The sequence below is a fragment of the Gopherus evgoodei genome, chromosome 3, assembly GCF_007399415.2.
Source record: "Gopherus evgoodei ecotype Sinaloan lineage chromosome 3, rGopEvg1_v1.p, whole genome shotgun sequence".
NCBI classification, from domain to species: domain Eukaryota; kingdom Metazoa; phylum Chordata; order Testudines; family Testudinidae; genus Gopherus; species Gopherus evgoodei.
Window position 1 is genome coordinate 218,555,867 of NC_044324.1, and position 23,779 is coordinate 218,579,645.

At 44.8% G+C, this 23,779-nt stretch overlaps 1 protein-coding gene across 2 annotated transcripts in view; it reads left to right on the forward strand.

The window, feature by feature from the left end:
• Window positions 1-22,853: 22,853 nt before the first annotated feature.
• Window positions 22,854-23,779, forward strand: part of SLC24A3 (solute carrier family 24 member 3) — a 355,771-nt gene continuing 354,845 nt past the window's right edge. For both annotated transcript variants that reach the window (XM_030558108.1, XM_030558109.1), the window contains exon 1: window positions 22,854-23,063. In XM_030558108.1, coding sequence (XP_030413968.1) covers window positions 22,928-23,063 — 136 coding nt within the window. In that variant the 5' untranslated portion in view covers window positions 22,854-22,927. The remainder of the gene's footprint in view (window positions 23,064-23,779) is intronic.

A 23,779-nucleotide genomic window follows, 5' to 3' on the forward strand; every position in this document is an offset into this window, starting at 1 on the left:
AGCGCTTTGCCTGCACTGCAGCTTTGCAGTTTTCTTCAGCTTCAGAGTACCGCTGTTTGCAAACATGGTCCTTGAATACTGATTTAGCTTTACCCTTCCTCGCCTTGGCTGGTACGAGTGTGCAGATTGCATCAGGAACATTGAGTGTGCTTTTATCTGATGGCTTTAAACCACTCAACATCAGATCAAGGGCAAGCCCTGTTTGCCAAGCAACCACTTGGGTAGCATGGAATGTGTTTTTCCCATCCAGAGAAGCATCATGATGTCAGTATCGTTGGCTGTGTAGTGAACAAACTTCCTGGGAACAGCTTGTAAGATTTTCTCTGCTAGGGCTGTGTCCACCTTTCTCTGTAACCAATACAGTGCCCAGCCTTCTGGAAAAGCGGAACAAGTTGTCTGGACTTTGCCTGAGGGTGGGGGCAGCCAAAACCAATATGCTTTGGTGTCCATTTCATTCCATCCTCACATTATATACAATGTCTTGAGCTAACCACCTTGAATGTCACTGCTTCTTGTTTCTCAACGTTCTCCATCAATATCCCCCTCAGGAGGAGATCAGCCTTCCGACAGCGGATGGAGGAACATGTACAGGCTCTGTGGAATGCAAGAATCATCCTCACTGACACTCAAACCTCTTTGGCCAGGGCGTGACCAAGTATCTCACTGAATTGTCAATGCAACATGTACCAGTGACAGAAATATGACTCTTGGGGATAGTACATGGGGGTGGCCATTTGTGAGGTGGGTACATATTTATACTTCTCTGGAACAAAGAGTGTTTGTCTCTCAGCAGGAGACAGATCAGGCAATGAAATGAAATAAATCCCCAATCTGAGTTTGGCATTTTTCCTTGTATGATGATCCACAACTGTTGTAGGAGTGTGGAATTTCAGTGCTGGTTTCCTTTGCAAGATTGCAGTAATGATGCCAAACCTCAGGTAGCTCCAAAACCTGGCCTTGATTTGGCTCCATGCTGAAGCTCATTTTGAAGCCAAAGCATTGCTGTGTCAGTAATTTTGGTGCCCTCACTCTTCATCACAAACCTCATAAATGGGATGTAGCAAGACAGGTGGTACTTGCCTTCAGCAGCTATGAAGTCATTTATTCCAGCTAAAGGAACACTCATTTTGTGGTCAAATACAGCTGCCTTCATTACCTGTGCTCTCATCTTGAAAGTAGTTATAGAGATGAGTCTCTGTTCAAAGCACACTTGACAAAACATGCAGCATCTTCCATCCATAGGTTTCACAGAACTGGACTCTTGTATTAAAGACACTGCTGTTTTTAGGGATCGCCACAACTGATACATCAGTTGCAGATGCTCTTTCTTTCTGCAACCTCTGGATTTGGCCTTTGCCAGTGTATTGGGCATAGCAATTTCTAGGCCATATGACTGTCACTGTTTGTTCTGAATGAAAAATGAACTTGGTTCTGTCAATGGCCTCTCTGTATTTGACATAGAATCATAAAATATCAGGGTTGGAAGGGACCTCAGTAGGTCACCTAGTCTAACCCCCCGCTCAAAGCAGGACTAATCCTCAACTCTTTTTTTTTTTGTCCAGATCCCTAAATACCTTCCCCTACCAGGATTGAACTCATAACCCTAGGTTCAGCAGGCCAATGTTCAAACCACTGAGCTACCCCTCTCCCTCACCTTGTAGTCTCCTTCTAATGGCTGTTGCCTCCTTTATTCTATGCAATTCTTGTTCATCTTCTCCATGCACATCTTTACTTGGTTCTTGGCAAATAATGCACAGACTGTGGGAAACTGGCATGGATCTCCTGAAACTGACTACCAGTTGCATGGTTTACCTACAATTGTAACCAATATGAGTATCATAAACCAACATTTCATCTAACTACTGGTGCACTGTCTATTTCTGAAAAAAAAGACAACCCCAAACCCGTTAATTCTGTTCTAACTACAAAGTATTATGTACTATAAAAACAAATACTAAGCATGCAAGAAAATGATTGCACGTTACAGGAAAAATAACTTCAGTGTCTGATTAACTTATATCTAATATTATGATATATGGATAATTAAATGCTATAAAAAGTTCAATATAATAGGTGTTAAAACCATGATGTGTCTCTAGTCATTTCATTTCTTAATAGGCTGAAAAAGAATTATGTCAAACAGCTTGATTTTGCTGACCAATTCATGCACAGGCTGTTGGTGTATCAAACATTTCCGGTGAATATTGGTAGCCATATTTATTTGCAAGTTTGAGAGTCTAAACATCAAAATTCACCTTGGTAACAGCCATTTTTTAAATAGGCAGGTTCAAATTATTTTAGAAACTGTTGTCACCATCTTTTAACAAAAAATGCCTCTGGACTCTTTGTAGAGAATTGATTTCTATCTGATCTAGTAGTGAAACTGACCTGACTTGTGTTGTTAAGTTAACAAGAGGCTGGTCAATATCACGGCTGCTTTTTCCGAATGGGCAGCTGTGGAAATGACAATAATTATGTCAGATTCAGTCAGCAGCTGGGCTTTCAAGGCTCCCTGCTCCATGGCAGCCAGCTGCCAAGGAGCCTGAAAGCCTGGGAAGGCCAGGGAGTTCGGTAGGCCACTGTCTGAGGTCTGTTGGAACTTTGTTGAAATTGAATTGTTCCCACGAAACAGCTTGTTTTTGATGAATCTGAAAATTCTAATGAAAAGTTTTGTTAAACTTTTTTCCGACCAGTTCCCGTGAGCACATTATAGGAGATGGCTAGTAATGTGAAATGCTTTGTACTGCTTTATCTTTATGAAAACAAGTTAATTGTAGCCATGGAGGGTAGAATGGGGATTAAATACAGGAGGCAGGAAACAATGAAGATCTGCAATCACTATTTTTCTTTCTTTGGTATTTATAGAGCACAAATCATCAGATTATCTAGGCCCTGAAATACAATAAAGTAAGAAAGACATAAACCTAGAAGCCATAGTGGCCTCAGCTTTTTGCTCTTGGTCCTTGGATTCTTTTTTTCCTCTAAGTTTATTCTATTATCAGTCAGTATGGAACTATGCATAGGGTGACCAGCTGTTTCATTTTTGAAGGGACAGTCCCGTTTTTTGGGACTTTTTCTTATATAGGCACCTATTACCCTCCATTCCTGTCCTGTTTTTTTCACAGTTGCTATCTGGTCACCATAACTATGCTGTTCATACCTACTAAGACTTATAGGACAGTCAAGAGTGTCTTGTAGTTTACCGTGCTGAAGGCTGCAGATAGATCGAGTAGGATGACCACAGAAGTTTGAACTTCATCTACAGAAATGAGATCACTGATGTGTGCTGTATAGGTCTTTCCTATGGCACCACCCAGTCTGAGGCCATGGTTCAGCAGATCTCTTAAATATGTGCTTAACCTTAAATGTGGGAGCAAATCTATCCCTGTTCACCAGAGCTCTTAAATTCCTGTTTGAGTGATTTGATGAATAGGGGCTGGGTTTAAACATGGGCTTAAAGTTAATCATGTGCTGAAGTGCTTTTCTGAATCAGTTAATTCCTATAGAGATAGAAAAAAACCCTACATTAGCTAACTTGATTCCATGGTCTGGAATTTTCCCACTTATGTGCAGCCCCGTTGGCCTGACTGGATGTGCTCCCCAAAATATAGAAATCAAACTACACCTATGCTTGATTTTAATTATTACTGTGATTATCAGTATAAACTCTTTTCCCATCCACATCACTTGCAGGTTCCAAAATGATAGCTGCATTGTCCTCCAAAATTATAAAGTCTAAATATTCTGTGCTAAATCCCCAGAAGTCTGCAGGAAAGCATAAACAGAGGTCTCTGCACTGTTCTATGCTGTGTACAGGTCATCTCGTATCAAAATAATAATACATGTAAGTAATAAGGGCTTTGAGATCTCAAAAAAGGAGACTCTTTGACCTTTCACTACCGAAGTTTTAAATGCATGGGTCTCGTTCTCTTTTTGTTTACAGGAAAAACTCAACTGAAATCAATGGAGTAAATGGGTGTAAGGGAGAGGAGAATCAGTCAGTTGCCTAAGGATTTAATGAACCTGCTGAGTTGCCAGGTAATGAAAGGCTGGGAATGTGGATGATTAACTCACTGAAACAATACCATGAACACCAGAGAGTCTTCTTTCAAAGCCTTAGCTATTTACTTCAAATATTGGTATCTTTCTAACTATACAGCTTTGCTATGAGCAGAAAGGGAGTGCTCATTTACTGCTCTAATTAATGACATAACTTCTAATTATCCAGTATACTACAGGAGTTCACCACAAAATGCATTACAAGCAGAATGACTGAATACCCACTTGGCTAATTGGAGAAATTTTAAAGGATGAAGTGGATGTGTTAGTTAATATTGGTCATGCTAAATCGGTCTTGGCTAGCACAGAGCATTTCATCATAGGGTGGTCCAGTTGTGTAGCTCTGAGATCTGCCAATTAAAGGGCCCTGTGCAAAGGTGAAGTATTAGTGCAGTCATTGTAATACTATCAGCTAGACAGGTGATATTAGTTTGTGACCAGTAGGCAAGATGGTTTTATCCTATCCCAGTTTTGCTGAACCAGTGGTTCTCAACTTTTCCAAACCACTGTACCCCTTTCAGGAAGCTGATTTGTCTTGCGTACCCCACGTTTCACCATTTGCTTACAAAGTCAGAATTGTCACAGCACACTATTACTGGAAAAAGTGCTGACTTTCTCATTTTTACCATATCATTATAAAATAAATGATTTGGAATATAAATATTGTACTTAGGTTTCAGGGTATAGTATGTAGAGCAGTAAAAACAAGTCCATTGTCTATATGAAATTTTAGTTTGTACTGACTTTGCTCGTGCTTTTTCTGTAGCCTGTTGTAAAACTAGGCAAATCTCTAGATGCGTTGATGTATCCCCTGGAAGACCTCTGCATACCCCCAGGGCTATGAGTACCCCTGGTTGAGAATCACTGCGTTAAATTATAGCAAATGCCCAGTTTAGCACTCCCCATCTGCTGTTCTCATAAGTGTCCCCCTTCCTCGCCCTCTTTACTGTGCTTATCCTCACATCACCCCTTTAAGGCAACATCCCTGTTGTACAGTTTGGGATCTGAGGCCCAAAAACCCTGAGTAACCAAGACAAAGTCACACAGGAGAGTCCATCGAGAGCAGGGAATGAAACCCCAGGCTCCTGAGTCCCAGGGTGGCACCCTAACCTCTGGGCCATCCGACCTGCCCTCAAGACTTCTCTTATAACAAGCCCCACACCCCATTTCACAAGCTCGTGTTTAGGCTATGAATGTAAATGTGCAAATGTCAGGAAATGCCATGGTGTCGAGTTTGGGAGAAAATCTCCTCGTGACACATGCATTGTATTTTCTGTCTTTGTCATGCTTTAGATCTATTAGGTTAAGATTTTCAAAGATGCCTAATGGGATTTGAATGCCCAGTTCAGATAATGACAATGGAATGTCCAAATCCTCTATGCAGCTTTGATTGTCAGATCTTCTTCCCTTTTGTGTCGGACCACCGCGAACAATCAGCACATATCCCTGTTGCTCCAGCCAATCATGTCCATACCTAGCCTTTTGTGGGGCAACCTCTGGTAGAGGCCACTCTGGATGGAATCACCATAGGAGGTTAGAGGCCCACCAATGGGTTATCATGATGGGGTCAATGATGGTCCCAACAGAATACCAGCCGGCTGGAGCAGAGGACAATCACGAACACTCTGAAGAGACTAGCTAAGTTCATCTGCGTGTGTTCCATGAGGTCACAATGTGATAACTGGACTACCAGGTCTCTGTAAGAAGTCAGAGGGGATGGTTAACTATCCACCAGAGTGGGTGATCTGCATCCTGTTGTGGGAAGAGTAACAGACGCTGGCTGAATCAGCCATCTGTATGGGAGGGAAACTTTGGGGCCGAGACTGTCTTTTTGTTCTGTGTTTGTACAACCCTAGCACGATGGGGTTCTGGCCCATGACTAAGGCTCCTAGGCTCTACAGGAATACAAATAATGAATAGTAATAATAATAAATACCTGACTGGCTATGTTGTTCATCTCCCCTGGTAGGAGAATGGAAATTCTGCGAGGGCTTCCATTCAGCTCAGGAGTTCTCATTTCGGCAGAAGTCTGTCTCTCTTCTGCTCCAGGCACTGGGAAAGAGGTGAGTGGAAGATGAAGGCACTTGTGTCAAAATTTAAGAAAAGTGAGGGTAGAGGATCTAGTGGTCTCTTCTGGCCTTAACATTTGTTATTTCATTGTTTTTACAAAATATACATTAACCAAAAGGCCATGACATTAACACAGCATGCTATAAAATATTACCAGAATTAATGAAACCTACATTACCATTGAAAATACAAATCAACAAAGAGCATTTTTTGATGTTTGCCTTGCTTTTGGTAACACTACTTAGTGGTTTGTGAAAAAATTCTCATTTGCATAAGGACTTTCAGTCATTCATGCAAATGAGTGAGGTTCTACTGCATTACAGTTGACTAATTACTGTGTTTCACTGGCTACAAATTACTGCTGTGTCTCTTACAGAAGTGATAACTAATTTCAGAGCTTTTTAACTGCTGCTGTTTTGTGCACGGGGCAGTGTGAGCTAGATAGTGGCACTCCGACCATTGTTATCTTTACGAAACCGTTGTTTATGATCTGGATGGGAATGGTGGAATAGTGAAGGGAAGGTAACTGCCAGTGATCTGCAATCCTTTTGGAGCTGAATTTCCCATTAATTCCCAGGGTAAATGGTAGGACTAGTTGAAAGAATGGGTTGGGGGAATCACAATTTAAAAAACTGATTTTTTTTCTTGTTTTTTTTTTCAAATTTTGAAAATATGCTAAATGTTGAAAAAGTAACATTCATTCCAAAGCTCACCAAAAAATGAGGGGGGAAGAGAAATTTTTTTTGGGGGAAAAATTTATCAGAAATTTCCCTGACTTTATTTTTTCTTTTTTAGTTTGGAAGCTTTCAATAATTTCTAAGAAGTGGCTGGTGTTTTAACAGTCCAGGTGCTAAACAGTGGCTGGGCTTACGTTCAAGAGAAAACTCAATTAGTTTTCAAAGGAAACAGCAGGAGGGTTTTATCCAGTTGATCCAAAAAGTGCATTCCCCTTTGCAGAATTAAGGGAGATTAATATGGGGTGTGGTGCTGATGCATCTTGTCCTTCCCCTCTGCCCCTCCTGTCTTCGTAACCCAACTGCATAGCTCCCTCTAACCAACCCCTTCTTCCTTCTTCTCACTCACCTGTTGGCCATCAGCCTGCTTCTCCAACTCTTGCTCAGCTCTCTGCTGGTCTCCACCCAGGCCTGCACTCCCAGCTGATATCCCTCTCCCCAGCATGGAGGCCAATGTTTAGAATAGTGTAGAATCATAGAAATAGGGGACTGGAAGGGATCTTGAGAAGCCATCAAGTCCAGCCCTCTGCACTACACTAGGGATCAGCAATGTTATCTGGTAATGGGAAGGGGTGAGCTGGTGGATCTAGATTCAGTCTATACAAAAATCCCAACCCTCCCACATATTGAGAAAATCTCACTGACCTCTTTCTAGCAAAGCCGTAAACTCAAGCAAACTGTATTCTCCATGATCTTTCCTTCCACTTCTAAGCTTAGCTCTACAGTGTCACAGGCAGCTTGTGTCTACACTGCAATCATGGGGTCTAGTTGCAGCTCATGTAGACATACCTGAACCAGCATTAGTCGAGATAGCTCAGGTCCTGGAGCAGTGAAGTTCTGCTGATGCATGAACTGTTGCAGGTTAGCTGTTCTGGTTAATGTTAGCCACGCTAGTGTTAAACTGCTGAGGACTGGCGATGGATCTGAAGAACGCGTTTACAGGCCGGAGAAGAGAGTGCTATATCTGTATAGCAGCCACATCCTAACTCTTTGGGGCACTCTCACTTTGACCTCTTTTTCACATTCAGTTAAGGCTGCTGAATTTTTAGATGCTAATTGATTAAATGTTCTATAGAGCCTTCCCTGCTCCATGCACACATTTTATCCGACAACGTAAAAAGGATGGTGAGCAGCAGAGCATCTAACTAGTAACAGGAAAGATCAGCACCATTCTGATCCTTGCATCTACTCTAATTAAATGACTTCAGCAGGTACAGTAAGTTTAGCTCACTCAGCCAGGCTGCAGAAAGACAGCAGAGTCTCCAGTGAAGCTGCACCACCAAGAACTGCCTGTGTCAGCCAACATGCGATATGCTGATCTGGGGCTAGAGGTTAATCCAGGGAACACTACATAGTCCAAGACCTTGCGGGGCACAGAGAACAAACAGCCCATTCCCAGCGGGTTCAGAACACCATCTCTGCTCTCCGTGAGCCTTACAAAAACCTGAAAGAGTCATGAGACGATGGCATTGAAGGAGGAAAGAAATATTTATCTGCTGGCCAAAATAAAAAATATAGGAAAGTCCCCAAAGAGCGATAACAAAGCAACTGATTTTACAAGGGCAAGGTAGTAAGTGTCCGGGAAGTGGCCCTTTGCTGTCACTTTCCGGAGATGTGGAGCTAAGCAACAAGCACTGCTGCATCCCTAATCCCTGAGTGAGGGCTGAATAGCCAAATCCTTGCGCTTCCTTTTGCATTAAAAAAAAATAGGTATGCTGTAGCGATTTGGGGTGGCCTCCCTCAGTGGCTGACAGGGAGGAACCATTCTCCGCCCTCTGGTGGGCAGAGCCAGGCCTGGCCCGTGCCTCACGCCAGAAGCAGAGGGGTGGAACCAGAAGTATAAGAGGCTGGTCTCTGCACCAGGGCCAAGTTGTACCAACCCCTGCCCCTGGAGGAGGACCGCGAGGGAGGGGAACTGCTGGGACTGCCAGCGTCCAAGTACCACGATCAGACTTAGGACCCACGAGCAATGGAGTTTTGTGGGCAGGTAGGGGTAGGAAGGAGCCCAGATGAAGCCGATGTTAGTCCAGTTGTGTTGCTGTAACCATGGTCAGCATGTGGGTGCTTGGGGTGGAGACAGCACACAGAGCTAGGAGCTGAGAGAGGGACATGTCGCCGCTTCTGGGGAGCCAGTAGGGAGCCCCTGCCCCGAGCACCTGCATCACCCCTCTGGGTCGCCCCACCCCACAAGCACCCGCAGCGCCCCCCTGGGGCCATCCCCCGCCACAAGCACCTGCAGCACCCCCCCTCCAAGATTTAATCAGGAGTATATAGTACAAGTCACGAACAGGTTACAGGCCACGAATTTTTGTTTACTGCCCATGACCTACCCATGACTTTTACTAAAAATACCCGTGACTAAAATGTAGCTTTACTCATCAGACATGTCAAGTCTAACATCTTAGTTATTTTCACTCTTCCACTATGGGGTCTTCTTTCAGGTACTTTTATAACGCCTTATCAATTTACACTTTTACAAAGATTTATTGCATAGAGCTGCAGTCAGGTCCATCAAACACTTTTCTGCAGTGCTGACAGGCTTTCTAGTGGCCACGCTTTGCCTGGTTAACACTTCGTGACCAGCCCAAAGGAGTCTCTGAACCCAGAGCTGAAAGGGATGTGAGCAGTGCCAGTCTCCAGAGCCACTGGAAAAATATCAAGATTTGGGAGAGTGGGATCCAAACCAAGGCGCACAGACAAAACATCTCTTCTGGGAAAAAGAGCCAAGCATCTCACTTTTATTCCAAACAGGTGAGATGAGGCGGTTGGACTGGTTTTGCATCGGCATGAGAGGCATGAATTAATCACACACATTGTAGGCCTATTCTGCGTGCGTAAGAATGTGGAGCAATGGAACAGAAGACAGGAGGATGCCCATTGAATAGGTTTAATAGACACAGAACTGCTTTATTTATAAACTTGATCACTTTAAAAGCTCGCACCCTGGCTGCCGGAATTAAAACAAATCCCCAAGTGGTAAGCTGCAAAATAGGCACAATCTCCCTTTCAAGCCACAGGAAACCCTGGAATCCAGTGCCGTAACTAATATTTTTTTAATCATACCAGCACTTTTATAGCAGCTTTCATCCTGAAGGAACCCAAATTGTTTTATATATTCTGTAAATTCAGTGTAGTAATTCCTTCTCCTGCAACTGAAATAGATACCCGAGTGTAGCAGCTATTTAACAACACACACAAGACAACACAACAGTTTAGTCCAGGAACTGAAGAATACTGTATCCATTTGAAAAGGCTGGGAGAATTTAGGCAGACAGCATGCTAATTACCCAGATTGGAGTTTGACCAGGACACCATGGTTAATATAAGAATCAAGAGTGCAGGCTCTCATCTGAACTCAAAGCATAGTGCTAGGGCATTGGTTTAATGCTAACCGAGAAGGAGGAATGCTCTCTCCTGACTTACATATACTTGGATGTTCTTTGGAGGTTTCCCATCCCTACACTGACCTAGGCTAGCGCTGCTTTTCTTGTGAGATCTGACTGGATATCACCACACTGTTGTTTTGACTCTAACACCCAACTGTACTCTGGCACCCAGCAAAAGAAAGAAAATCATTTTCTGAAACTGACCGTGTAGTAAACGAGCTCCAGTGTGTCCGGACGGTAATGCTTCTGCCAGTGTAACTGAAGAAGACCCTAAACCACAGGTATAATTACCTAGAATTTTCAAGAGCATCACACCCTAAAGATGAAGGCGAGCAGCAGACACCACCTGTTTGACTTAATGCATTTCTGCTACATGCTCACACATCATATATCATTTGAAATCTTATTTTGTCTACTCTAAGTGAGGTATGATGCGGAGCTGCCAAGTGGTGCCGTTACCATAGAAATGGGGATAAACAACAACACCATCCACACATTAAGATGACCATTTTGAAATATTTGCATTCCTTTGTTTAAATATAAGCATCCCAACAACAATCTAAAGGCTAAAACAAAATTCTAATACTAAATGTATACAAGGATCATTGGAAAAAAAACAGGATTTCTCCCGATTCAAAGGCAGTGCGTATTACTTCCGTGAGAGTTAACGTAGCAAGAATGCAGATTGGTATTCACCTGGCAGAGACTAGCCCGTTTGCTGTAAAGGAGAATGGAAACATGGCATGCTCTCTGTGTAGGTGAAGTTTCTAATCATCCTCTTGCTCTGTACAGACATTTAGAAATAGTATCTGCATAATCTGGAGGATATGATCTCAGAACTTGAATGTAAGAGGCGGGGCATATTCCCATGTCTGAAACTGGCCCAAAGGCAGTAGCCTGTGCTGAGCATCAGCATCATCAAGCTCTTTAATGACATGTTGTAAGCACCCAGTGTCTTCAGACTCAAACACCTTTTGAGTGTCAGCCAACCTTTGCCAGTCAAATACGGGAACTGCATGAGCGCCTCCTCCCTTGTGGTTGAAACCAGTCCAAAAGGGAATCACCTGAATGTGAACACTATCAGTGTCATTTGGTATGGGCAAGACATCATGAGGTAGTAGTCCTAAGACAGCAACAGAGACCTCAGAAAGCATTCACCTGCAAGTGATAAGAGTTTATTTTCTGAAGTACTTTTTCATGGCAAGGCGGCTCTGGACGTGTTCTAGGTTTTTCAGATGCTGCACACTGCATGAGACTCTGATTGTCCTTACGAGAGTGACTTTTCTTTCACATGCTTCAGTGATATTTCTTGTGATGCTGGACTATCTGCAGACTGTTCTTAAAATATCCCTCCAGCCACTGAATGGCAAGTGATTTAGTTGTTGTTGGTCCTCCTTTGAGCACGGGGTTGGACTAGACAACCTCCTGAGGTCTTTTCCCATCCTAATCTTCTATGATTCTAAGTGTTCTTTCCATCAGTGACCTCTGCCTTGATGTCTGTAGAATCATCTCCTCCACCGCTGAGATTTCCACCAGCAAGACGTGGTACTATTGCATTTGGAATGAATATACCTCTCTGGAGTCTTTCTACTTTAGTTTTTGCAGCAGTGGTGAGCCAATTCTGCTCATCATAACTAATACAGAATCCATGAAGGTGATAGTATGTCAGTTAAATTGTGAGACCCAAAATCACGTATAGCTGTGCAGCAAGGCTTTTATGCAGTGGTGTGATAATTTTGGAACTGTTAAATACCATGCACTGCACAATGGAGAGGCACCTTTTTTGAATGCCTTCTGAAGGATGATACTCATTGCTAGATGAATTACATGCCGCTTTATGTATCAAACAGAGGACAAGTTCCTGCATTAATTGGGGCACAAAAGTAGCTGACCTCTGGACACTTCAATCAACTGGCTCTGAATAATATTCTGAGGGTTTCATTTCGGCTATTTCAGACATAAGGATTTAAGCAGCATTGTGCAAAAGCACTTAAGAACATACGAACTGCCATACTTGGTCAGAACAGTGGTCCATCTAAATCAGTAGCCTGTCCCCATGAGCAGCCATTACCAGAGGTTTGTGGGGAGTATATACAACAGGGCAATTTTAGAGAGATCCACCCCTGTTTTCCCCTCCTGGCTTCTGGTAGTCAAAGGTTTCGGGTCACCTCGAGCATAGATCCCTGACCATCCTGGCCAATAGCCAGTGATTGGACCTATCCTCCATGAACTTATCTAGTTCTTCTTTTAACCCACAGCATCCCATAGCAATGAGTTCCACAGGTTAATTGTGCATTGTGTGAAAAAGTACTTCCTCATGCTTGTATTGAACCTGCTGCCTATTAATTTCATTGGGTGACCCTTGTTTTTTGTATTTTGTGAAGGGGTAAATAACACTTCTCTATTCACTTTTTCCACACCATTCTTGATTTTATAGACCTCTATAAGGAGGTGAACACCTCTAATATTTTTAGTCTCTCCTTGTATGGAAGCCATTCCGTACCCTTGATCATCTTTGTTGCCCTTCTCTGAACCTTTTCAACTTTCACTATATCTTTCTGAAATTGGGTGACCAGATGTGGGTTCACAATGGATTTATATAGCAGCATTATGATATCTTCTGTCTTATTTTCTATCCCCTTCCTAACCGTTCCTAGCATCCAGTTGTGATGGGTTTCCCCCAGGGTGCCACTTGGAACTGGGGTACCAATGAGCCTGCCTGACCCACCAGCCTCTGCTTCTTTTCACACTGTACTGCTGTGACAGGATCTCAAGCCCCTTCCAGCACAAATACAGGTAGGGACACACCCTGCTGCAACCTCACAGAGATGCTGAGATCAGCTGTGTATGGGAAGGCTCAGCTAAAGCACCTCCCAGTTCCTAAGGCATGCACCCCCCTTTGCAGTGTAAACCCAAAATTATACCATCTTGCACTGCAAATGGAACTGTACAGCATATGCTCAATATTCGTCCCCTCCCTCAATGTGATGAGAGATATGGAACAGCTTTCTGCCCCAAGTTATAATTTACACACACACTGGTTTTAGACAAAAACAAAACAACTTTATTAACTAGAAAAGATAAATTTTAAGTGATTCTAAGTGATAGCAAACAGATCAAAGCAGCTTACCTTAGTAAATAAACAAAACCTCAAACTGAGCTTAACACACTAAATAGGTAGGATATGAATTAGCAAATTCTCACCCTGAGTGATAAACAGGCTGGCAGATTCTTAAGGCAGAAGTTGCCTTGGCTTTCCCAGGTTTTCATACACAGGCTAAAAATCTCTCTAGCCTGGGACCATCACTTCCCACAGTTCAGTCCTTGCCCCTCAGCTGTTTCCAGGTGTGTTGTTGCAGGAGAGTGAGGTACCCTCATGATGCCATTGTTCCCCTTTTTATATCTTCCCACTTGCTGGAAAGCTGTTTTGCTGTGACCTGGGTCAAACAGTTCCCATTGTGTAGTGCTGTCTCTGAGAGGTTTCTATTGTTCGCAGTTCCTGGGGTAATCCTTGTGCTTGTGTGCCTCTCTTCAATAAGCCATTTACGTGGTTTGGCCTTTTTACTGTCTTACCTGAAAGGCTGCTTGTGGGTGTTTTCAACCTCACAACACGTTTCAGTGACAGACATAGCCTAACTTCACATATGACAGTAGCACATAAAATCCAACGAGATATTAATGTCTAGCAGATCAAGACTTTAGAATGATACCTCACAGGGCATACTTTGTACAAAACATGCTAATGACATGACAGTGGTGAATATTGGGATGCCGGGATGTCACATCAGTTAGCTCTTTTGACCATCGCAGTGCATTGTTCATTTGAAAGCTGTTCATCAGGCTCACTCGCTAGAAGAACATTCACAAAACACTTGGATGTCTCTATTCCTGTTTCAGATTACTAGCAGCTTGGAGAGCATCAGCTAACGTTATTGTGCTGCATAGAACATGGTAGACTTGCCTTGTCCATGCTGTGCATGGAATGAAATTGAAGAACCATAGTGTTTTGCTAAATCATGTCTGTAATTTGCTGCTGGAATAGCTTGCCATTTGTACATCTGAGGGAAGCAGCTCTTCATATCTTTGTAGCAGCTTGGACAGGAGAAGAGCCTTCTTGTTGTACCTAAGATCATTGTCTATTTCTTCAATCAGCGGATAAAATTCAAGGTCATAAGGTGACCGTATTGTTGCAGTGTAACTAGCTGGTTTTGCATTCAGGTTTGTTGGACTCAAGTAGGAAGAAAGGCGTGTCGAGTGATAAACGGCATCCTTAGCAATCAAGTCTTCCACAGATATTCTGTGCCACGTGTCATCATCTTCTGGACATGCTGCCTCCCTCAGATTGGTTGCTTTCTCAGATGTTTCTGTTTTATGAAGTTTCTTGATTTCTTTATGTGTGTTCTCAGGCAAACAATGCAACAAGACCAATCACCGGAGGACATGTTTGCTCAGGTGGCTACAGAGCAGGTGAATCTCATGCTCTCTGATTAGATTTAGAGGTTGTTTTCCTTTCTGGATGAATTCACTACAACTCTGACAGGTGCCAAACTTACCTAGCTTGTGTATTTCTGAAAGCAACCCCTGTGATGGAGTACTAGTGGCACATCATCTCTACTAGGAGACTCATCCAGTAGCCACCAATATAATCTCTCAGGGCTCCTGCTGCCAGCATCACAGAATCCTACCCAGCACTGGTGACTTTTGCCAGTTTTGCATCCGTTTGATTTCCTTGATAAATAACCCATTTTTCAAAGTTTGCGGAGAGTCTTTTTCTCTTTGGTGGATGCTTTAAAAAGCTTGTATCCTCCATGTCTTCATATTCTGTAATTCCCTGAGGAGGTAAAATTTCCAAAGGTATATGGTTAGCACTGTCCCTACCACTACCACTGGTTTTCATTTTATACAAGGATACAGACTTGTGCAAATTATATCTCTGTTAGTATCAAAATTGCCATTTTTGTCGAGCGAGCACTTCGACTGAAGCCCTGTAGGAAGCTGTGTAGTTTTAATCTCTAAAACTGTGCATAAGTGGTGTTGAATCAAAAAGCTCGTTTCCAGGATATTTCAAAGGCTAGCACTGCATGCATTGGCAATTACAAATTAAAACCATATACCAAGCAGACTAGATGCCACATTGTAGGTACAGAAGCTTACAAATGGAGAAGCATTTCATTAGGAATTCATATACATTTATATATACCCACTCTGCAATACAAACTGTGGGCATGCAATCTACCACTACTGCGGCACAGCCTTCAGTGTGAGATTGGTCTGGTTAGCAAATTTCAGCTGAAAATATAGAAAATTTATAATTGCTTGTGAGGTACTTTGACAATTAAGAATATGCCATGTGAAAACATTTCATGTGAGTATATTGCAAAACGTTGATTTTTGCCGCACACTAAATAGTCTCATCATTTCTGGAGGGAAAAAACGTGCCCGTGCAAAACCAATAAAAATGGCTTAATACATCGTTGTTTGGTGGCTTTTATTAACAAACACCATATAACTTGCCCAAGTCACACAGTAAATTTGTGACAGAGCAGGGAGTGGAACCCAGATCACTGGTTTCCTAGGCTAGCACCCTGGACCACCCTTCCTCCCTCTTGGCTGTGATAAGTTTGTATTTAGGGCCTGATCCAGCAGGCATTAGGGTTGCTTGTTCTGGTTGATGTGTGCCTGGAGGTTTCTTCACATGACAATCTGGAGTGTTGCCAACCCTAGCAGCCATTGCTGTCAATAGGAGGCTTCCCATCATTACAGCGGGAGCTACAGCAAAAGGGGGGCCACACGGGCTGTCTGACAGGCTGCCGATTGCCACAGTGCGCTCTGGGTGGAGCTGTCACAAACCCTGAATAGCTGAGATGATGCTGAATGCAACCTGTCCTGGCCCGTGCTGAGCACAGTGCCAGCCTGCCAGCTCACTGGGACGCTCCCAAGTGTATTCCAACACGCTGTGCCATTTCATAACACAGACAATCCCTCAGGGAGGAGAAGAGCCCTCCACCTTTTCTTCTTCCTTCTCCTTTCCTAACAGGGTTTGCTCTGCTGCTGCTGCCTGGAGGCACTCACCCTTATAGGAGTGATGTGGCTTGGAGTGGAGGTACATCAGAAGGTTCTTTCCCTGGGTGTCTAAAATAGCAGTGGCATTTCCCATCTCCCTCTTTTGTCTTCCTTTTCTTAAGTCTTGGCTAAATGTGAGTTATCCTGGAATACTCAGGAGCCCCGAGTTCTATTCCCTGCTCTGTTGCCAATCTGCTGCTTGATCTCGAGCAAGTTTCTCTCCCTCCGTTTCCCTTCCCACCTTTTATCTGGCTTGTCCATTTTGATTGCAAGTGCTTTGGTACTATGTGGGGCCCTGATCTCAGCTGAGCCCTCTAGGCTTAATTTTAATACTAGCAAGTTACAGCGCGGCCTAGATGCAGGTAACTCCAAATATTGCAAGGGGAGACAATGTTGATTTTCCTCTGTGTTGTGAAAAGGAGGCAAAAAAAAGTAAAAAAAAGAAATAAGAGAAAGGAAGCCCCAACAAATAATTAAAGAACAATAATCGCCTGCTCTTGGTGGTCTTGATATGAATTTCAGCCCCACAGTGCATCCACCATCTTTGATGCTCATTGTTTTTAACCTTGTTATGTACACGTGTGTTTGAGGGCCTAATTCCCTGCTGCTCTGCCCACTGTGTAGTCATCCACATTACATAGACTCAGAGACTTTAAGGCCAGAAAGGACCATCGTGATCATCTAGTCTGACCTCCTGCACATCACAAACCACAGAACTAGGGTGACCACATTTCTCAAAGGGAAAGCAGGACACTATGCAGGGCTGACCTGAGCCCTCCTCACTACCAGGTGCTCACCTGAGGTGGAGTAAAATAACATTAAGGGGAAAAAGTAACTGATCCAACAAGGTTTCCACTAGAACGGGTTGAAATTTGTCAAACGCATTATTTTGGCATTGAAAAGTGGGTGGTTTTTTTCCCCCAAAAATGAAGTTTTTCACAAAAACTTGACATTTTTTGATTTTCAAAAAAAAGATCATTTTTTTCTACTGAACATTTTAAGAGAGAACATTATTGACATGATCATCACAATTTGACAATGCTTTTAATAAAAAAAATTGTGTAGGTAAAAATTCACAAAAAATTCCAAATTAGAAACAAAAACTTTTTTTTTTTCAAAATTAGTTTTTCATTTTTCCACTATCTCTAATTTGCGTAGACTTGCATAGACTGTCGGTCCTTCATCAGTTAAGACTGAGCCGATCACAACACATCTTCCAATCTTCTCTCACTCTGACCATCCTTTGCCATGCTTGTCCATATCTCGTTAGGAAATCATTCCACTTCTTTGGAGGCTGACCCCATGGCCGTTTCAATTCTCGCAGATACCACTCAGATATAGCTGCAGTCCATCTGTTGTCACTGAGTTTCTAATTTATGCATGTCTTAATGAGTAACTGGGTGTAATATCATCAGTGCACTCCCTTCCCCCTTCCTTGCCTTTATGGCCTTTGCTGGTTGTGTCTTCTTTAGTCTAGTTTGTATACTCTTCAAAGCTGGCACTGTGACTTTGTTTGCTCTCTGTAGCCTCTAGAAAAAATGTATTTCATTCGATATAGGCACTTATACCATGCTCACCTCTATAATATGAACACCTTCCAGTCGTATGTGAAACCATGTGACTAACCTCTGTCACATGTAGTTTGTTCTTTCTCTCTTCCTTTTTTCTGGAAGAGAGTTGCATGTGCGGTGCAATGTTTTGTTTTGGTAGGGTTTGTTTTTGTTTAAATGTCCATGCTGCGCTGTGTTGATGTTGGAGAAGGAATTGAAGGGATGCACCCTTCACTCAGAGTGGAGAGTGGTAAGGTTTATGATAGTCCTTAGTTCCTGGGGAAGCTCATTTGACAGTCTTGGACCAGTGCCCAGGAAAGCTCTGTTTTCTAACAGGTGAGCTTTACCCTTGTGGTAGAAGGATAGAAGAATTTTGCCTGCTTATACATATAACAATTATAAGACGAAACCTAGCCAAAGAGCAAGAAAAATGTAACATTTTCTTCACAGGCTGAAATCTGTGCTACATTTTTCCAGACCATAGTCCCAGCACAAGGGGTAGTAGTACTTAAAGTTCCTTAATGCTGACATGAAAGGAGCATCCTTAAGGGGTGAGAAGATAGTTCAGTCTCCACGGCTATTCACTCCTTGGCCTTTCTGCTGCCAGTTAGGCCAAATACACTGGTTCCTTTTGGCAACATGGACACACTGGGAACTGGACTGAGACCACTAAACTCATTTCACAGAAGCCACTGCACGGCCCATCAGATGCATCAACAATTTTAGCTTGGATTTGACAGTTGACCTAGTGGTAAAAGTCTCTATAACTCCCTGAGCCATGCAAATCTTGGATAACCAAAAGTACCTACTGCCCCCTAGAGGTTACTCCTTGGGAGTAACTATAATAAAAACTAAATGAGAAGCAGGAGTGAAAGGAAGAAAGGAGAAGAGGAGGTATACATCTAGGAATATATGAAGAATAGTGTTTGCCCCAACCCTGGCTTATGCCTTCTATGTTGTTTATTCATGTGCCATGCTCCAGAAGACAAAAAAAGCAGCTTTTCTTTCAAAAGAGTAACCGCCATTGACATTTCTCTCCCTTCTGCTTCATTCATGCTGACAGCTGAGTTCAAAGCCTGCTCCACCCACATACTCAATTATCAGTGGGAGAGAAGACGGAATTCTCTTCTGTCTCCGACAAGGAAGTGTATCCGTCTATTTAATAGACCATCAGGACTAATATGCTATTAAGCCACTGACTAGCAGGCCCCCTAGTTATAGGTTAGTTACACGGAACTCTCTTTTTCATAAGCTCCCCTTCAACCCTGCTCTGCTGCTTCCCAGGAAGCCTGCCAAAATTTCAGGTTGAATTGAATCTTTCTGTGAGCAGCAGAGTGGAGCGGGCTCAAGAGGCATGACCTGAGATGAGCTTGATGTAACTGACACAACTTTGTTTTCTTCATTTCATTATGTCCTTCCCTCCATCTGATCATTAGGCAATTCCGATGTTTTGCAGAGTCTGTGTTTTTTCCTGCTCTGGTTAGTGCTCGCTGACCATGTAGCTCCAGCTGAGAGGAAGATGCGTAGGAATACCAGGGTTGTGTGAATGAAAATAGCATTGACAAGGCTTGGAGGCTGGTGCTTCAGTTCTGTCAGGAACACGAGTCCCATGTGAAAGTCGTGTGTCGTAAACAAGACACAAGAAGTCATTCTTCCACTTTACTCTGCGCTGGTTAGGCCTCAACTGGAGTATTGTGTCCAGTTCTGGGCACCGCATTTCAAGAAAGATGTGGAGAAATTGGAGAGGGTCCAGAGAAGAGCAACAAGAATGATTAACGGTCTTGAGAACATGACCTATGAAGGAAGGCTGAAGGAACTGGGTTTGTTTAGTTTGGAAAAGAGAAGACTGAGAGGGGACCTGATAGCAGTTTTCAGGTATCTAAAAGGGTGTCATCAGGAGGAGGGAGAAAACTTATTCACCTTAGCCTCCAATGATAGAACAAGAAGCAATGGGCTTAAACTGCAGCCAGGGAGATTTAGGTTGGACATTAGGAAAAAGTTCCTAACTGTCAGGGTAGTTAAACACTGGAACAGATTGCCTAGGGAAGTTGTGGAATCTCCATCTCTGGAGATATTTAAGAGTAGGTTAGATAAATGTCTATTAGGGATGGTCTAGACAGTATTTGGTCCTGCCATGAGGGCAGGGGACTGGACTCGATGACCTCTCGAGGTCCCTTCCAGTCCTAGAGTCTATGAGTCTATAAAGTCAGTGGGACTCAAGCTCCTAAATTACTTAGGCTATCTTGAAAATGCCTGCCTCTTTTCCTAGTATAAAATACCTCCAGATTAGCGCTCAAGAGCCACCCTACAATAATAAAACTGTATGCATAAACAGTGGAGGTGGGAAAACAATTTTTGTGAGGAAACTTATGGTAAAATGTTCAGAGTTTCCAGACACTGAATAATTATGTTGAAATTTAGGGAAAATATCTCAGTGCTACCCTCTTTAGTGTTGTCTGTGTGACATACCTCAAAGCTGTGTCAGCTGGAAGCCAAAAAGAGCTTTCTATGATCATGTGTGTCATTCTGTGGATTGTATCAGGGCATATTAGTTGTGAAATATTTGGAAATATGTGAAATATTTTGGAGATTTCTTTTCACTTACTACACCAGCCCATGGTGATTGCAGAGGACATGTTCATGCAGAAGAGAACACTGTATATGATCCTAAACCTTTTCTTTTAATGACCACAACTAAGGTTTTCCCATGGCTCCAGGTTACATAACTAGGCTATCGCCAGACTGTCAGTGGGAAAGAATGAGAGAAGGAATTGTTTTCTGTGCCCATGTGTGTGATTTGGGGATCTGTGCACTCATAGTGGCGCAGTCCCTGATCTGTAACATGAGGATAATAATTCTCCCTTGGTGGATTGGACTGTAAACTCTTTGAGTCAGGAGCTGTTCTTACAGTGGATTTGTACACTGCCTTGATTTCAGCTGTAGCTTCTAGGTGCTGGGTGGTAATAAAAAAGAGAGAGGAATGGAAAGATTCAGGCCATTTCAGCTCTTTTGAGACCTTGATTCACAGCCCACTAAAGCCACTGGGAAACAGTAAAGCTTATCTACAATGGCATTTTTCTCAAACTCCTCCACCATTGCATTACCTGTGATGTAGCAACCCCCGGCGGTTGTATTGGCTTGAGTGCTAGTGGAGTCTGGCCGTCAGGTTTATCACCAGAGCGCTGTCTAACTCGACCTGCTGAGAAGCGGAGTGGTTAAAATGCAGCAGTTTGCGCTAGTGCTCTCGCTGGTGTGACCACTGGGGGTGCTGTGCTGGGGGGAGATTTGAAGCAACATGCTCAAATAGACAAAGCCTGAGTGTTTGGAAATGGGAGTGTTTGGTTAGAGAACTGTGTACCAGCCGTTTAAATAGACAGGGTAGTGGGGTCTATGTGCAGTTTATTTGGCTGCGGAGTATAATCTTATCAAAGTGAGATAACCTGCTCTAAGACTAAATAACGAATATTTGCATTTGTAGGGCACCTCCCAAGCATGCTTTATACACACTGCTGAAGCTGAGGGACTATACCTCTATGAGGCAGGAAAGTCTTGCTCTGCCCATTATAGAGATGGGCAGAATGAGGGATAGAGCAGTTACCTGACACATGGCCGAGGCCCCACAGGAAATGGGTCACAAAAGCAGGGCCAGAACTAGCTCTCTACTCCCAGCCCAGGGTTTTAGTTACAGGACCTGTTGGAGGCCTGTCTGTTAGGGTGTGTTTACACTGCACCCTAAATCCGGCCAGGCTCCATTGCTGGTTTGAACCCAAGCTCAATTTCCCTTCACACACAAACTGGTCTCACTCAAGTCAGCAAGCACAAAGGCCCCAGCTCCTAGAACCTTGCTGGGGGAGGTGGGGGTGGTCAGAGCCTGAGTTCAGCCAGGACTTGGGGCCAAGGCCTGTTATTTTGCAATGTGGACACAGTTCAGCCTACAGCCCTGAGTCTCCAGGTCAGTGTAGTGTAGTATGGATGTATTAGCAGGGGTGTGAGAGCCAGGTCCTGTGATTATAAGGCCAGGTTTCCCATGCACTGTGGGCAGTTAAGGATGGGCTTGGAAACACAGTCCAGGGTCCTGTGAACTGGGGGGACAGAGCAGCAGAGGGGCCAAGCACCTGACTCCTACTGACTGGATGGTGGGAGGCTCATCGGTTCTGATTGGCTTGGAGGAGCCCAGGAGCCCCATTTCACCCTGTAGTCCCCTGGGGAGTGCAGGGTGGCATGGGACCCCCTTTGGTTCAGACAGTGTTCAGGGCAGGCCGCCCTAGGTACCAGACAGCAAGTGTGAAAAATTGGGACACTTTTTTCAGCGGGGGGAGGGGGATTATATAAGACAAAGCCCCTAATATTGTCATGACCCTGATACTATTGGGAGCTCTGGGCCGCCCCCGCCAGGGGAGAAGCTGGCTGGGTTGGGGTGCCTGGAGCAGCCCAGCCTGGCTGTGTGGGGCGGCGGTGGTGTATGGGGGACCTCTCCCGGCCCCCCCCCCCACTCCTCCGCCCCAGTGCCCGGGGACCAGCCGGGAGGGGCGCCCCTCGCTGCAGCGCGGCTCCCCTGGGGCAGGGCCGGGGCTCCGGGGGGAGCAGCTTCGGGCCGCCCGCCCAAGCCTGGGGAAGGTGGGGGGGGGGACCGCGCCGAAGGCACTCGGGGCGGATCGGAAAGCGTCGGGTGGCTCCTGGCCGCCTCCCCCTCCCCTGCCCGTGTGTGTCTCCCTCCTCCGCCCCTCGCCGGGCTGGCTGAGCAGGCGGCTGCACACAGGCTGGGGGCTCGGCTGGGGCTCCCCATCCATGGCACCGCCCGCTGCCGCCGCCGCTCCCCGGGCCGCTGCCCCTCCAGCCCGGCGCGGCATGGACTAGGGGCCAGGCAGCCTCCTGCGCCGCGCTCGCCGCGCCGAGCCGAGCCGAGCCGGGGGTTCCCCCTTGGAGCTCCGCGCCCCCAGCGCGCCCCGCAGCCCCCCGTCCCCTGCCTGCGCCAGCCGCGAGGGAGCCCATGGAGGCGGCGAAGGAGAAGCGGCGGCAGCCAGTCCCGGCGGCGGTGGCCGGGGCTCGGTTCTCCCGGCCGGAGATGCTGCCGCTGCAGCCCGGGAAGCGGCACCGGAGCCAGGCTCGCAGAAGGAGGGAGCTGCTGCTGGCTCAGCTCTGCCTCGGGGGCTCGCTCGCGCTGCTCCTGGCTTCCCTCTCCAGCTGGGCTGGGCAATCCGGTGAGTCCCTAGCGCGGCCATCGATTATCCCTCCGGGGGGGACGGGAAGGGAGTTCAGCCGAGGTGTTCTGCTCCCCGGGGGGCCATTTCAGAGGCAGGTATCCCAAGAGAAGGGTCCTGGTGATCCGCGGCTGTTCAAGTGTTCGATCAAATCCATTTTCTCTTGCCTTTGTGTGCGTGGATATGTGTTAGCTCTGGAGCTGTGCAGTCAGCACTGCTCGGGCTCTTGGTGATCTGCAAGAAGTCACTGTCACCTACTTGGAGACCAGCTCCTACAGCTGAGTCGTGCCGAATATCTAAAGATATTCGCTAATCAAGGTCATGTCCTGGCAGGTGCGCTGCTGAAGTGACCTCTATCATGACACCTGTGAAAGAAAGTGAGGAAAAGTTGTAGTAGCTGGTCTCACTCCATAAATATGTTTATATATAACATTCTGTCTCCTGCACTTACCTCCACCGCTGTAGCTGTGCACATAACCAGCTGGGTTTCCTACAGCACAGTGAAAAGATGGACAACATCTTTCACATTCCTCTACATAGAATATAACTTCACCTTATGCTATATCCATTAACACTCCTCACTTGCTGGGAAAGTAACAATCACGAATAAAAGGCAACTTTTTGGCATGGCTTAGACGTTGCTTTCCATTCCTCCAGTTTAGATTAGTATCAGTGAGATCCCATCACTTTTGCTTGTGGTGCGGTGGGAATGTTCA